The sequence below is a fragment of the Cryptomeria japonica genome, chromosome 7 (assembly GCF_030272615.1).
Source record: "Cryptomeria japonica chromosome 7, Sugi_1.0, whole genome shotgun sequence".
NCBI lineage: Eukaryota > Viridiplantae > Streptophyta > Pinopsida > Cupressales > Cupressaceae > Cryptomeria > Cryptomeria japonica.
The window spans coordinates 504,847,872-504,863,647 of NC_081411.1; the positions used below are offsets into that span (position 1 = coordinate 504,847,872).

At 38.3% G+C, this 15,776-nt stretch overlaps 1 protein-coding gene across 5 annotated transcripts in view; it reads right to left on the minus strand.

Annotated features, from left to right (window-relative positions):
- Positions 1-246: 246 nt before the first annotated feature.
- Positions 247-15,776, minus strand: part of LOC131060160 (cystinosin homolog) — a 238,030-nt gene continuing 222,500 nt past the window's right edge. For all 5 annotated transcript variants that reach the window (XM_057993288.1, XM_057993282.2, XM_057993283.2 and 2 more), the window contains one exon: positions 247-732. In XM_057993288.1, the coding sequence (XP_057849271.1) occupies positions 586-732 (147 nt within the window). In that variant the 3' untranslated portion in view covers positions 247-585. The remainder of the gene's footprint in view (positions 733-15,776) is intronic.

The window sequence follows — 15,776 nt, forward strand, 5'->3', positions numbered from 1 at the left end:
CTGCTGGTTTTAGTAAAAGAAAATCTTTGGCTATAAAGTTTTGACCACTTTCAAAAACAAATATACTAGTAGCATGCACCGAATATGCATTGTGCATTCATATTATTAATAACCAGCTTTCTAATAATGTTGAAGTAAAGTTTTGCAAGTGTGATTTGAATAGAGACTTTTTATAATCATAATAGTAAAAGAAAATCTTTGGCCATAAAGTTTGGACCACTTTCAAAAACAAAAATACTAGTAGCATGCACTGAATATGCATTGTGCATTCATATCATTAATAACCAGCTTTATAACAATGTTGAAGTATTTTTTTGCAAATGCAATTTGAATAGAGACTTTTTAGAATCATGATAGTAAGGAGCATCCATGTTTCTGAATAATAATGCAGCTAACCAATCCATATTGACTCTAATAAAATTTAGTATCGTCACAGTTGATTGCGGCTAGATAAGGCCACACAACTGTTTTTAACTTTTTTATGATAAAAAAGCAAATAGTTGTGTATGGTTGATAACTCGCTTACAAGTCAATTATTGTGTGTGTCAATATAATACAATGAAGCAAATAAATAAGTCCACCAAATTAAATTTTCTCGTCATTTTCTTTTGCTGATTCATTTAACAGTCTTGCCAGAGCATCTTCATTAGGGATTTTATCTTCTTCCACCTTTGTCTTGAGATAGAACACATAATGTTGCAACGTGAAAATTATATCAAACATAATCGTTTCCTGTCCATCAAATCCCTGCTTAGAATTGCATTCAAATGATACAAGAAAGAAAGAAAAAAGTTCCTTATTGAATGCTACTTTCTTACAACTCTTTTGTGGTTATTTTGAAGAGTAGAATAGGGCATACTAATGTATCAAAGTAATCATTCCAATTCATTATAAATGATACAAGAAAGAAAGAAAAAAGCTTCTCATTGAATGCTACTATCTTACAACTCTTTTGTGCTTATTTAACTTACTTTCCATTGTAGAATAGGGCATACTAATGTATTGAGGTAATTGTTCCAAGTAGTTACAATGACTACAAAGGAAATTTTAAAATATCCTATGATTGATCAATTCAGCTATGTTTAAAGACTGGACATGACCACTATATGGGCTTTTCTTATAGCAAAGTGCACTCAAGATAATTCTTTAAATAAAAGGAAAATATGACAAAAGTCGTAACAAGTACAAGCTTATCTCAAGTATAGCCACTAGTATAGGGCACGCATCCCATTGTAATGTCCCCATTTTTTTGAAGGCAGAATAATTAATTAAGTTGTCCAATTAATGATATTTCTTAAGGATAACTTAACTGATTATTTTAATTAAAAGTTTTAAGTTAATTATTTATAAAGTTATCAAATAAATAAAAATTAAAAGGTAACTTTATATTTAATTAATTTAATAGAGTGACTTAAATTAATACCATATCATAAAAGTCACTTAAGTAATATAATATTATTTCTAGAAGCTTCTTGAAAGGTTGGAAAAATGTATAAAAGAAGGTCAAGTTAAGCTTCTAATCAGCCAGGAATTGATATTTGTATTGATTGAGTTTTGTGGATCCAACGGTTTCTGCAGATCTATTTGTCTTTGGGAACGAAAACTCCCATTGATAGCATAACTGAGGTGGTGAAAGATTCCTCCAAAGGGTTGCAGCTGAGAGGAAGACATTTCAGTCTTTCTAATTGAGCTTCATTGGTGGCCAAGGGCCTATTTTGCTTGGGTTTGAATTGGAGGCATTTTGGTATCAAGTGTCTTCAACGATTTTGATATTTGGAGTTGATTGCAGCTATGATTCACTGAGTTCTTATCTCAGTAATTTTTCAGATTTCATATCTGAGATTATTGAGTTTTGGTATCAGCATTTATGGTGGACGATTTTTGGAAAAGACTACAGTTCATTGGTGTATTGATTGCATCTCCCTATTAAGGAAAGAAAGACGATATCCATAGGAGCACATTGGAGGTAAATTTGAGGCGGTTTTAGTCACATTTCAGGTCAGAGACAAAATTCGACCAGTCCTTCCATACCCCACGATTTAGCTCATATCTTCATCTTGGTGCATCAATTCATTCCAAGATTGGAGTGCCCACTTGGGAGGAGTTCATTGATGATGTTAGATGCTTGAAAAGAAGCATAGGAGCTGATATTTATTTATTATTGTCACTTACATCAGAACAGGGGTGATTTTGGTGGAGGGGTCAATTTGGCACAAGGAAAGCATAGGGAGTCTTGATATTGCTTGCTTCTTCATCTATACACCAAGGCACTTCATCCAGGTTCTCTTTGGCATTATTTTCAATAAGTTTTCAGCAATGTATGTATGAATTCATGGCTGGCCTTAGTACTCAGAAATGAAACTATTTCATTGTAAGCCAAGAGTCTTGGCCATTGCTTAGATATTTTGTAATCAGTCTATTGCTTTCAATAATAAGGAGGGATAAGGTTGCATTCAGTCCATATGTTGTTACTTCAATCATTGGGTTGCATGCCAATTGTTTGTTAAATTTCCAGTCTGCTGTAGGTGTTCATTTCTTGCATTTAATCCATGTATATGCATCTGAAAAACACAAAAACTATTGCATGATCATCCTAGAAGGTTGTCTTAATCGTTTGCAAGCAATAATACCATCGCAAATTGGAGTTAGTACTAATAAAGCAAGTCTGAAGTCATATGCCAAGTTAAACTGCATAACACGCAGAATTATACAGCTGTCCAAAACCACATAACATGCAAGGTTATCAGTCTGAAACTCAGAACAGCAAGCCTAATGTTTGTGGGTGAATTGTTTGATATAATAACTCGGGTCATGAACATCAAGAAAGCAATCAGATTTTGGTAACAGCAGGTTTAGAGGTTGTAGGACAACTGTTTGACAATATTCCTTGAGCATATCTTCAGCATTTTACAGCCTGAAAGATCCCAAATGAATCCTTTTGCTGTTGCTTCTGTAAATTCTTAATTAAACATACTATATTTTTGTAATTTTCCGGTGATCTTATAGAATAGACAGAAGTTGCAGAATAAGGGTTGTTTCTTTTTGGGTTTTGATGTTATATGTAAAGTAATTGATAAATAGCAACAACTATGAAATAAAACAGTAAATAATGTTCATATGTAAGAACACTTAAGCAATCTAAAAATACTGCAAATCATACCAAGCAAATAACCTAGTTTTGTATTCAGCAAGAATCCATACATTTATTTGGAGCTGTTCTCAATCTGGATTGATACCAAATGGAGAAATATTACTAGCAACAAACAAGGAAGACCAAATAAGCTGAATACAACCCTTCAAGTCAACATACAAACAAGGCATGGTTGCAAAGGAGGCGTGGAAGCTGCTGCAAATCACGTGCCAGCTGAAATAGACCAGTTGCCCTGTTGAAACCCCCAATATGCACGTTGAATCTTTAGGCCAATAAGATGTGTCTTCTACCTCTGACAATCTCTGTGCAATCCTAGATAAATCCACTGTCAACTCCTGCTGAGGGCTACGTCCCAGCAAGCTCAAACCTGGGGTTTGCGTCGTAGACCAAAATCACTCTTCCAAAGCAATTCCCAAATTCGCAAGTTTCAAAATGATCAAAGATGCTATCAATTAGGTTTTCATCTCCTTATAACTCCTTTCCCTTTGCAAGTCGAACCCTAAAGAATAATAAAGCTTGCGCTTTATAAATAAAGTGACACTTTCCCAATTATGGCGTCAATCTATAGAAAAATATCACTTTATTGCAAATAAATAGCTTCAAGCATCCAAAAAGACTCCGGGAGGTGAGAATCATGTAGCAAAGTTCAAGACCTTTCCAACGAGCTATAACACATAGGCATATCAAACCAGATGAAGCCAAAAACCCCTTATTACTCCGAAATGGCTATATACATAGCCTTATTTTAATTTATTTAATCACTAACTTTGGAAATATTTAAATATATTAAAATATTTCCATAAATCCAATAATAGCCCAAATAACCAACCAAACATGAATCTGACTTTGTCACATGTCTATGACTGATGCCGGACAAGATGGGCCAACTGGCAGTCCCATCCCTAAAATCTAGGGATGCTCCTAGAAACTAGGAAACACACCCAATCTTCTTGAAACTAAAACCATGGTATGGTCCCGTGGAACCTCAAATATGGAAGCTGCCACAACCTCCTAAAAAGTAGGGAATCACCCTAAAAAGTAGGAACCTCTCTCCAAACACCTGTAACTGCTCAAAAGGATCTTGCTCTACTCCTTGGTCCCCCAGGTGGTCATTCAGTCAATTGCCAGTTCTCCCTAAAAAATAGGAAACCTCCCTAAAATGTAGGAACTATTGTCTGAAGGTCCAAAACGGCTCACAGAGCCCCTGCAAAGCTCCATGACTCTCAGAATGAGTCCCCTAACCATGTCATTGACCTACGGGAACTCGAATGGTAGGTCAACCCCTGCTCATCTCATGTCACATAGAAAAGGGGACATTACAAAGCCATAATCAGCAAGGGATATTACACCCATTGATGCTAAAATTCCTTTGAATTGCATTTAAATTATACAAGAAAGAAAGAATTTTTTTTTACTGTATGCTAGTATCTTACAAATCTTTTGTGCTTATTTTCAAGAGTAGAATAGGGCATACTAATGTATCAAGGTAATTGTTCCAAGTCATTACAATGACTACAAAGGAAATTTTAAAATATCCTATGATTGATCAATTGGGCTAAGTTGAAAGACTTGACATGACCACTCTATGGGCTTTTCTTGTAGCAAAGTGTATTCAAGGCAATTCTCCAACTAAAAGGAAAAGATGACAAATCATAACAATTTTTCTTTAAGTATAGTCACTGGTATAGGGCATGCATCTTATTGGTGCTATAAAACACAAGCCCTCTCCTCTAGCACCATAACCCAAAGTGAGATAAGGGGAACAAGGTACCTCAAGCAGAGAGAGTGATACATTAACAAGGAGTGGTTTTGGACAGCACATATGACTAGGGAAAATCCTCTTCTACTCAGGCTCTATAGAACCTAAGGGGATATTCCATTAAGGTCTGCACATGATATTAAAGATGTAACACCAGCCATGATCTAATAGCAGCCATGGGTAGACTCAAAGACCTCATGTAAATAAAATTGAACACTAGATTACATATGCACCCAAGGATGTAGGATGAGTTACAAGATGAATCCTCTTAACATTTCCTATTGCATATGCACCTTTGAATCACTTTCACATGACTCGCATAAGATTTGACCATTTAATAGCTTATGAGATTCATCATGGGTAATTATCACAGTCATGAGAGGGTGTAGAACAAAACCTACATTAAAACTAAAATGGGAGACAATTAATGAATGTGGCAATTGTGATGAATCAATGATCATAGATAAACAACAATAGATCAATGCCTTGATCATCCCACTACTTTCTGGTGTTATAATCCGAGTGTCATTCATATCTCACACAACTCAATGGAGCATCAAAGTACTAGGCAAATTGAGATCCACATGCACTTCATTATGCAGCTCATCCAATATGGTGTTCTCAGCTTGGAGTACTTGCCTATGGAGTAGCAAGTTGTAGACATCTTCACTAAACCTTTGTCATCACCTCGTTATCTTCAATTGTGATTGATACTTGGGGTGAAGGAAGTGTTATCCTTGGAAGGTCTTCTTGATTCCTTCCTTCACTTAATCATGTTTTCTTTGCATATCTTCTCTCTTTTGGAGAAGTAAAGACCCCCATCAATTTTTCACCAATTTTTGCACCTCTTCCCAATGAGCATTTTGTCAAACAGTTTGCATGTGAATGTGATAAGTTTTTGTTTGTAGTCTTATGAAGTTTTGGAGTTTGAATGTTTGTAAAACAATATTCTCATATAAATATTACCAATTGCACAGAGTAACCATAACAACTCAAACAACTATTTGTATATATTCTTTTTGGTAAATAAGAGATAACTTAAAACTCATATATCAACTGCTGTAACAGAAAATTTGTTTACAAATTGAGCAGATCTAATTCCCTAACCTCAAGAAACAGCAAGTAGCCAACTTCATAAGCTGGAAATAGCAAAAAGGACTGTTGCTCCATAATGTTTCTCCAATCTAAGCCCATGTCTTACCTTTTGTGCTTCAAATCTTCTTGTATCTGACTTCCTGGTGCAACTCATCCTGCATGCCTCACATCCACCTTATAGTTAGAATAGACTAGTATAATGGCTCCCAATATCTAGTTTTAGACCCTGATGATGTGCCCCCAGCTTGCGACACTCACACCTAGTTGCTAGGTATGGTGGCCAGCAAGTTAAGCTTCCCAATGCTTCTGTATTGGTGGATTTTTGTAGAACAAACCCTTCGATATCCTCTTACACACATACACCCAGCTGATGATGTCAATGGTGGCCAGATAACATTCCAATCACCCCAAAGATTATACAATATATCATTGCCCAAACTGATTAGAAACTAGCGATCAGCAAGAGGGTGCAAAATTGCCCAAACTTTACCAAATCTATCATTGCCCAGAAGAGATATAGTTGTCTGTCCTTCCAAATCCTCTCAGAGATTCATTTCCCAGCACTAGAAGTCATTTTTCCATCATGATATCCACTTTATTTCCTGGCAACTCTGCAAACTCCAAAAACTCAGTAATTTATCTTGCTTACAAGACTTCACAAATTGATCTTCAATCGTACCTGCAAATCCTTTCCCCACAAACTGAAACCCTGAATGGATTTTACTTCATCATCCAGGGAGGGTCTTTCACCACCGAACTCAATCTTCACAGTACGGTTTCGTCCTAGGGTTGTACTTGAACAAACTTGTTCAATCTCCACAACTCTAGATTTCAGAAAATATCAAATATCCAGCATGAATCAAATGAGACCCTTTAGCCCTTTTTATAATATTCCCAAGAACTTTCTGGAAATTATTATTTAAAATCACTTTACAACTAAATAGACCTTTTTGCTTGGAAAAATGATTTTATTTCATATTTAACATTTCCGGCTCTCCATCACTTTTTACATCCACCTTATAAATAATTAATTTATGTCGTCATTTAGTTTATTCTTGTTCAACAACTTACAATTAATTATTAATTATTAACTATCTCCTGCACAACCAGCTGAAATTATGGAAAATGCAGAAATAGTCTAAAAGTGAAATCTTAAGGTGCCAATATACTTAGGAGCTAAAAAATTTAGAAGCAGTCAATGTTTTTTGCTCTGCTAGGGTTTTGTGTTTTTTTTCGCATACTGCTTGTTTTTGTCACCGTCTTGCATCGCATTGCATTAACTGCGGGAGTCCTTTTAGTTTTATAATGGCCTTGGCCAGCCTCAGCCAGCAATTACTGCTGGTGTTGATGCTTTGGAGGTTGGCAATAATGGCTTCATTAAACAAACGTCCATGGAAATTTGTGCCCAAGGTTTTTCACGAGGCATGCCTTTTGATAAACCTATGAATGTGGTTTTAACCATTCAAAATTTTGACAATGCATGTCAATGGTTAGAGCATCATACTCTTATAGGATATTTTGTTGGGAGGGTCCTCCCTGAAAGCATGCTCCGGGAGTAGGTTTCCAAGGCATGGACCCCTCATGGGTTCCACCTAGATGGTGTCCAAAACCTAACCAAAGATTTTTCTCCTTTTTTGCTTTGCTGAATTTAGCCATGTTCAGGCCATTTTTCAAAATGGACCTTTGTATGTCAGGTCATCTTTGCTAGTTTTTTAGCATTGGTCTTAATACTTGCAGTATCTAATGATAAAAAACTGTGTCCAAGTTTGGATTAAGTTTCTTGGTTTTCCTTTGCCTTGTTGGCCTTTTTTGCATGTTAATACCCAATATCTTGGCAAAGTTGTTTGTATCGAACTCGATTGCTTTTATCATGCTCGACCCCATAAATGGGTCTATGTCAAGGTCGACTAGTTTTGTGACCTCGAAGAGACTATTGATATTTAGATAGGAGGTCTTTGCCACACTTAGGATGTGCTCTATCTAAACTTGTCCAACACTTGTTCCGTTGTCAATCATCTAAGCACAAAATTAAGGATTTCCCACTCATTGCTCTGAGGGCTAAGTCACCTCCTAAGGTTTTTGACCCTACACGTGTTCCAAAGGTTTCAAAAATTGAGGAAAAGTGGAGTACAGTTACTCGCAAGGGCAAAGCTACCTCGTCCAACAATGTGCCGCCCAAACCCAATGAACCAACTACCATGCGTATGCAACCATCGGTGCCAATTTCAAACCCTTCTAAGAAGCGGAAGGAGGTTGCTACTCCCACTATGTGATGTCCCTCATAATATACTCATTTATAGTATTCATTGCTTCAATTATTCCCATTTGATCAAAAGATTATTGTATTACTTACAATAAATTTATCCATAATTTATTAATTAATATCCTTGTTTTATTAACACCCTTGTTTATTACTAATATCATTGATTATTCATATTTATTATTAATAGTATTAATTATTAATGCTTATTATTTTCATGTTTATAAATGTTCATTATTATTACTATTACTATTCATATTTATTATTAAGGTATGTGAGTAAATATCCTCAATTTATTAAAGTTTATTATTAGATTATTCATCCCTTCCCCACATCGATCAATGTTTATTATTATTAATAATTTACTAGTTAGCATAATCAATGCTTTGAAAGCACCGATCTGCATTTTAGGAATAGATGTGACCCATGAACTTGGTGAGGCACGTATTAAGAAACAGGTCTTTGGGAGATGTCATAACTGTTCAATGGTCTTAAATACCGTTGACCCTCCTTCTCCTATGTAGCACAGCATACTCTCACTTGGGAGGGGATAAGAGAAAGGCAAGGGATAGCACACAGACTCACCACGAAATAGGAGGAGATAGTATGGGAGGGGAATACAGCAGCTATACGGACTGGTAAAGTATGAATATATGGGACTGTTAATTCAGCTTGGTATTAACAATATAATTAACACTAGTAATAAATCTGACCTTGTTAATATTAACATTGCTAACATAATCTAATATTGTTAATACAGTAAATACTGTTAATGCAATTAATATTTAACACAATTTAATAATATTAGCACAACTCAACTCTGATGATACATAATGATACTATTAACTTAATGGTATCAGCATAATATAGTAATCTAAAGCCAACAATGTTAATACAAGCTGTTATGGTATTGGAAACAAGCTGATAACATTAAATTACTATCAATATTGAAAACATTCACTGGATAAATTATAATACAACATAACGCTGTTAAGAAAGTTAATCAATAATTAATATTATAGTGAACATAAATATTTTACAATTCTAAGCATGGTGAGGGAAGTATGAAAGTATTGTGAGAGGGGTATGGTGTATGGAGACTCTTCTAGATATGCCACCTCGAAGTGGGATAAGATGAGCCCATAGAGGCCAAAGGAGTACAAAGGGTACAGTCTTTGGGTCTACGAAGAGATGGTTTCTAGAGCACTCTCCACAATCTCTCCCCTCTTCTCCACCATGGCTCACAAATACAAGAAGTAAAATTGTCAAGGTATTACGATGATGACTAAATGAGGGTCAAAGGCACCTTATTGTTGAAGTGAATCAATCATAAGAGATGAGAGGTTGATATGATGGAGAGGAACGGTGTAAAGCCCTCACTAGGTACGCCACCTCATGATGATGGTTAAAGACCTATGTTACCCCGAGTTTTCGGGACGGGGACGGCAGGGGACGGCGGGACGAGTTTCCGGGATGACAAATTTTTTTGCCAATTTTGGGGACGGTGGGGATGGCAAAGGGGACGGCTATATAAAATATAGGGAAAATTTAAAATATATAGTGAAATTTTAAATGTTCATATGAAAAATAGATAAAGCATGTATATATACATTATATTCATATGAAAACATGGATAAAGCAAGTATATGTACATAATAGAACCTTAACATACCACATTTATGTTCAGAATTCATTGTCAATACTCAATATGCATTCATAATTGAAAATACATTGTCAATATGCCAACACTTGTTTGCATGTAGTTCATTGTTTATTTCTGGTTCAAGGATATTTTGATAGTCTTCCATTTCTATTATGACCTACAACCGCTTCTTTATGCACTACAAAGTTTTGGATGCTTGTGAAATTCTATACCAAGCTGTTATTCATATTTCTGAGTGCTTTTGGCTATGATTCAGACCTGTTTACCTTTCATAATTGTGAAAAGTCCAATATTGCAGACCTACAACCACTTTTTTACGCACTACAGCGTTCTAAGTGTTTGTGAAATTTATTACCAGGCTGCTGCTCATTATTTCTAAGTGCTTTTGGAAGTGATTCAGACATGTTTACCCATCATATTAATTAAAATCCAATTTTACAAACCTATAGTAAAATAAAAAAATGTTTTTTTGAGCATTTGAGTCTTTTTTTTTTTTTTAAATGTGCTGGGAAAAGGGGGACGGCTGGCCGTCCCTGGGACGGTTAGGGGACGGGGGGACGTCCCCAAACCGTATTGGGGACGGGGGGATGTCCCCTTTGAGAGTCACTGCCATCCCCAAGTTTCTGGGACGTTTCCCACAAATTTTGCAATTTTGGGGACGACGAGGGACGTCCCCTAGCTATCCCCAAGTCCCCGAAACGTCCCCGGTATGGGGACGGGGGATTTTAACCCGGGGACGCGTCCCAGGGTTACGTAGTTAAGGACCACATGAGGCCACGGAGGATAACGTCTTGCTGTTGGGCCTAGGGTAGAGGATACTTGGGACACTTCATCATGTCTTCCAACCCTCGTTATGGTTGAGTCTCCATGTAACCGTTGAGATTGGTTGTGTATTTATATCCCAAACCTAGGATTGGATGTATTTCATGAGTTATATTTACATTGTTGTTTAAACTCATTGTGGATTTCAAAAAAATAGAATGAAGATTATATCTCTAACTATGTTTTGCCCTTATTTCATTCTAGATTTATGATTTTAGGGCAAAGTATATGGTGATCCCAAAAAGGGGACATCACACACTTCTATTAAGGATTTTGTTCGTCCTGGTTCTGTGCGAACACCCCAGCCAACATCGGTGCTCCTTAGTCAAACACATAGTTTACGCTGCTCTCATAGCCCTTTTGGGCAACATTGTTCCAAAAAAGAGAAGGAATGGGCGGTTACCTAGTTTTTAGAAAGCTTTTGATTTCTTGCAAAATCATTTCTCCTCTCTTGAGGATGGGGACAATATGCAAGATTTTGAATCATGAATTTCATGTTTTGGAATGTTCGAGGTCTTACTGACCTTGCCGAGAAGTATTCCATGTGAGATAATTGACAAAATTATCCTGGTATTGATGTATTATGTCTTTAGGAATTAATATCTCTTCATTCATGCTTTCTACTGCATGTCAAGTTATTGGCCAGGTGGACCGGTGTTTTCCTCCAATTACAAGTTGAGTCATGGAGGGGTTGTCACCCTTCTTGCGCCACAATGGCATTCTTGTGTGATTGATCATGGTTCTAATCCTACTCAGTGGCTTGTTTGGATCCTCATGTCAATCGATAATCATCCTTTGGGATCATTAATGTTTATGCTCCCAATGATGTTGTTGAGAGATCTGCTCTCTAGCATTGGATTGCAGATTCAATTATTTTCCTCCAATCACAAGTCGAGTCAAGGAGGGGTTGTCACCCTTCTTGTGCCACAATGGCATTCTTGTGTGATTGATCATGGTTTTGATCCTACTCAGTGGCTTGTTTGGATCCTCATGTCAATCGATAATCATCCTTTGGGATCATTAATGTTTATGCTCCCAATGATGTTGTTGAGAGATCTGCTCTCTAGTGTTGGATTGCGCATTCAATTGTTTTCCTCCAATCACAAGTCGAGTCATGGAGGGGTTTGTCACCCTTCTTGCGCCACAATGGCATTCTAGTGTGATTGATCATGGTTCTGATCCTACTCAGTGGCTTGTTTGGATCCTCATGTCAATCGATAATCATCCTTTGGGATCATTAATGTTTATGCTCCCAATGATGTTGTTGAGAGATCTGCTCTCTAGCATTGGATTGCATATTCAATGCCTCCTGCACTTGGATTTCGTGTAGTGACTTTAATATGGCTGAGGTGGCTTTTGATAAAGAGGGGTTATTGTCGTTCTGCTAGACAATTGGTGAATAGGAGGCGTGGTTCTATATGTGCAATAAATTGGGTCTATATGATCCCAATACTTATTACGCAAGAAATTGGTAAAAAATTGAATGTATATTAACAATGAGCAAACACTCAATAAATAGGATTACAAAGAATTACAAGAAGGCAAGTTTTTAAAAAGAAACTGCCAATAAGATCGAACAAGATCTTATTAAGATATTTACACTAAGTTTACAATATTGAGCATTAATAATAAAATAATAAAGTATTATTCTAATACCCTCCCTTAATGGTCAATCTATCAACTACACCAATATACCCCCTGAATTTTACAAACTTATCTGGACTGAGGGGTTTGGTGAAAATATTTGCTGATTGCTCTGAGGTAGGAACATACAGCAACTGAATGGATCCGTCTTCAACCAACTGCCGAATGTAGTGACAATGAAGTTCTATATGTTTGGTTCTCTCATGGAAGACTGGATTCTTGGCAAGTTTGAGAACTCCTTGATTGTCCGAAAACAAGGGAGTCGGACTTGCTTGAGATATTTGCATATCTCCAAGCATCCGGCAAAGCCAAACTGCCTCACAAGCTGCCTTAACAGCTCCTCTATACTCTGCTTTTGTCGAAGAGAAGCTGCTTCTTACTAGTCCAGGTGATTGCACCAGATCCCAAACTGAACACATATCCAAAGGTTCATTCCCTGTCATCAACTGAGCCTGCCCAATCTGAATCTGTGAACCCACTGAGTTTAGGATCATCACTCCTAGTGTAAAGAAGTCCATAATCTGAGGTGCCTTTCACATAGCGTAGGACATGCTTCACTGCTACCCAATGATCAGCCTTGGGGGCCGTCATGAAGCGTGAGATGTAGCTCACTGCAAAACTGAGGTCAGGTCTAGTGGCAGTGAGATAGATGAGACTGCCCACTAGTTGCCTAAATTGTGTTTCATCTACAAGAGGAGAATCAAACTTGGCTGACAATTTCAAACAAGTCTCCATAGGTGTGGAAGCAAGTTTGCAATCCTGCATTCGAAACCTGTCAAGCAAGCTTCTAGCATACTTAAACTGAGAAAGGAAGATGTTGTTATCAGTCTGCCAAACCTCAACACCCAAACAATAATGAAGAAGTCCTAAATCTGTCATATCAAAAGTGCTGCATAAATCCTGTTTGATTTCTGAAATCAGATGTGCTGAATTCCCAGTAATGATCAAGTCATCCACATAGACAACAAGAAAGAGAATATCATTACCAGAGTGTTTGATATATAGATTACTGTCTAAAGGACTACGCTGAAAGGCATGAGCAACCAAGTACTGATCAATTTTTATGTACCATGCTCGAGGAGCCTGTTTAAGTCCATAGAGTGCTTTCCGGAGTCTAAACACTTGCGGTTCTAAACCGACAACCTTGAAACCAGGAGGCTGCGTCATGTAGACTTCTTCCTGCATTTCGCCATTGAGGAAGGCACTCTTCACGTCCATCTGATGGACTTTCCAACCATACTGAGCTGCAATGGAGAGAAGAAGACGAATAGTACTCATCTTGGCAGTAGGAGCAAAAGTCTCCTCATAGTCAATGCCTTCTCGCTGTGTGAATCCTCGAGCAACTAATCTGGCCTTATATTTATCTAAGGTACCATCTGCATGATACTTGACCTTATATACCCATTTACAGCTAATGGGTTTCTTCCCTGGAGGAAGATCTTAAAGAACCTAGGTGTGATTCTTCTGAAGACTTTGGAACTCAGCATCCATTGCCTATTCCCACTCTAGAATCCCTTTGGCCTCTACATATGTTTGAGGCTCATAGATATTGTGGATCTTAGCCATAAGAGCAAAATTAATTGTGTTTTGCTGTTTGCCCTTATTTCTGGAAGCTCTACCCTCAATGAGCTCTTCAGGACGAAGATCACTGATGGTCTTAGCCCACCATTTAGGCCGAAGAGTAGATGTGCCAACATCAGGAGCAGGAGGAATAACTGGAAGAGGAAGCGGATCAGGATCAAGAGGAGGAGGAAGATGAGCATCTTGCGGAGGAAACTCAAGTAGTGCATCATCAAATGCAGAATCTGCATCATCCCTCCCATCAAGTGAACCGAATGGAAGACAAATACGTAAGTCAGAAGCCTTCAAAGGCTGATCCTCAGAATGCTGCTGAGACGAGGAAAGCTGAAATGGTCCTCATTCTTCATCAAAGACAACATCACGACTGAAGATAAGACGATCAGAGTCTACATCAATCAGTCGGTAAGCCTTATGGTTGTCGCTGTACCCTGTAAACATGAGCTTCTGACTCTTGGAATCCAACTTAGTGCGCTTGGCATCAGTAATCCACACATAAGCTAAAGAGCAAAAAACTTTCAAATGGCTGATCCTAGGTTTGCGACCAGACCATGCTTCCTCTGGAGTCTTTTTTTTAACAGCATGAGTGGGTGACCTATTAAGAATATAGACTGTTGTGAACACTGCTTCTGTGTGATGTCCCCGATATAATTATATAATAAATCTAATTACTTTATTGCAAGGCCCCAAATTTAATAACAAATCTGTCGAGCCCTTTCTATTTAGTTTTGGCAAGTTTAGGTTGGTTGTGTTGGCCCGCTTGTAACCCTTCCGGAAGTTTCCCCGGAGCCCATATATATGGCCGAGTTAGTCATTGTTGTAGGTATGCGAATTTTGATATTTATTTTCTCTTGTGCAAATTCCTGTTGGAGTTCTAGCTACTGCCATTTCGGAGGTGAAAGACCCTCCCTATTTGGTACTTGCAGTTTCGGTGGGATTCACCTCTCACCCTATCCTGCCTTTGTATTCGTTCCAGATCTGGCAAATCTTGAAATATATCATTGTTTACTTTCTCCAGTTGCATATCTGTTAATTTGGATTTACATGCATAAGGGGAACTCATAATATTCCGAACCCGTTACTTCGGAAACCCACCACACAACCGCTGCAGTTCACCAAACCTCGACATCTTTATCCAATTCTCACCATCGTACGACCTTCACCGTACACCTTCAGCACCACCATACAGCCTTCACCGTACACCTTCAGCACCACTATACGGCCTTCACTGTACACCTTCAGCACGGCCTGCTCTGCACCACCGTATGGCCAGCCCTACACCACCGTGTGCTGGCTCTACACCACTGTACAGCCAGCCCTACACCACCATACGGCCTGTCCTGCACCACCGTACGACCAACCTACACCACCATACGGCCTTCTTGGTGCTACCGTACGGCCTGCCCCTGCACTACTGTGCGGCCTGTTGCGCCACCGTACAACCTCCTTGACCCTACCGTACAGCCACACCACCGTATGACCCTGCTCCAACCCCACCGTACATTTGCCTCCCTCGCTGGTGCGGTCAGGGAACATTACAATGGTATCAGAGCTTGTGATCTTGCCAACCTATCGGGTAGTGGATGCAAGTGTACACCAGAAGGAGGTATCGTTCAGCCGATCGAATGGGGGAACCACAGGACCCTACAAGAGAAGTCATGGCACTATTAAGGGAGCTAACCAAAAGCCAAGCTCAACTCAACGACACCCTAACCAGAGGAGAGCAACGACAACAAATCATGGAGGAAACCTTACGACAATTGGCCTTGGGAAAAACGAATGGAGAACAGAATGGACAGGGCGA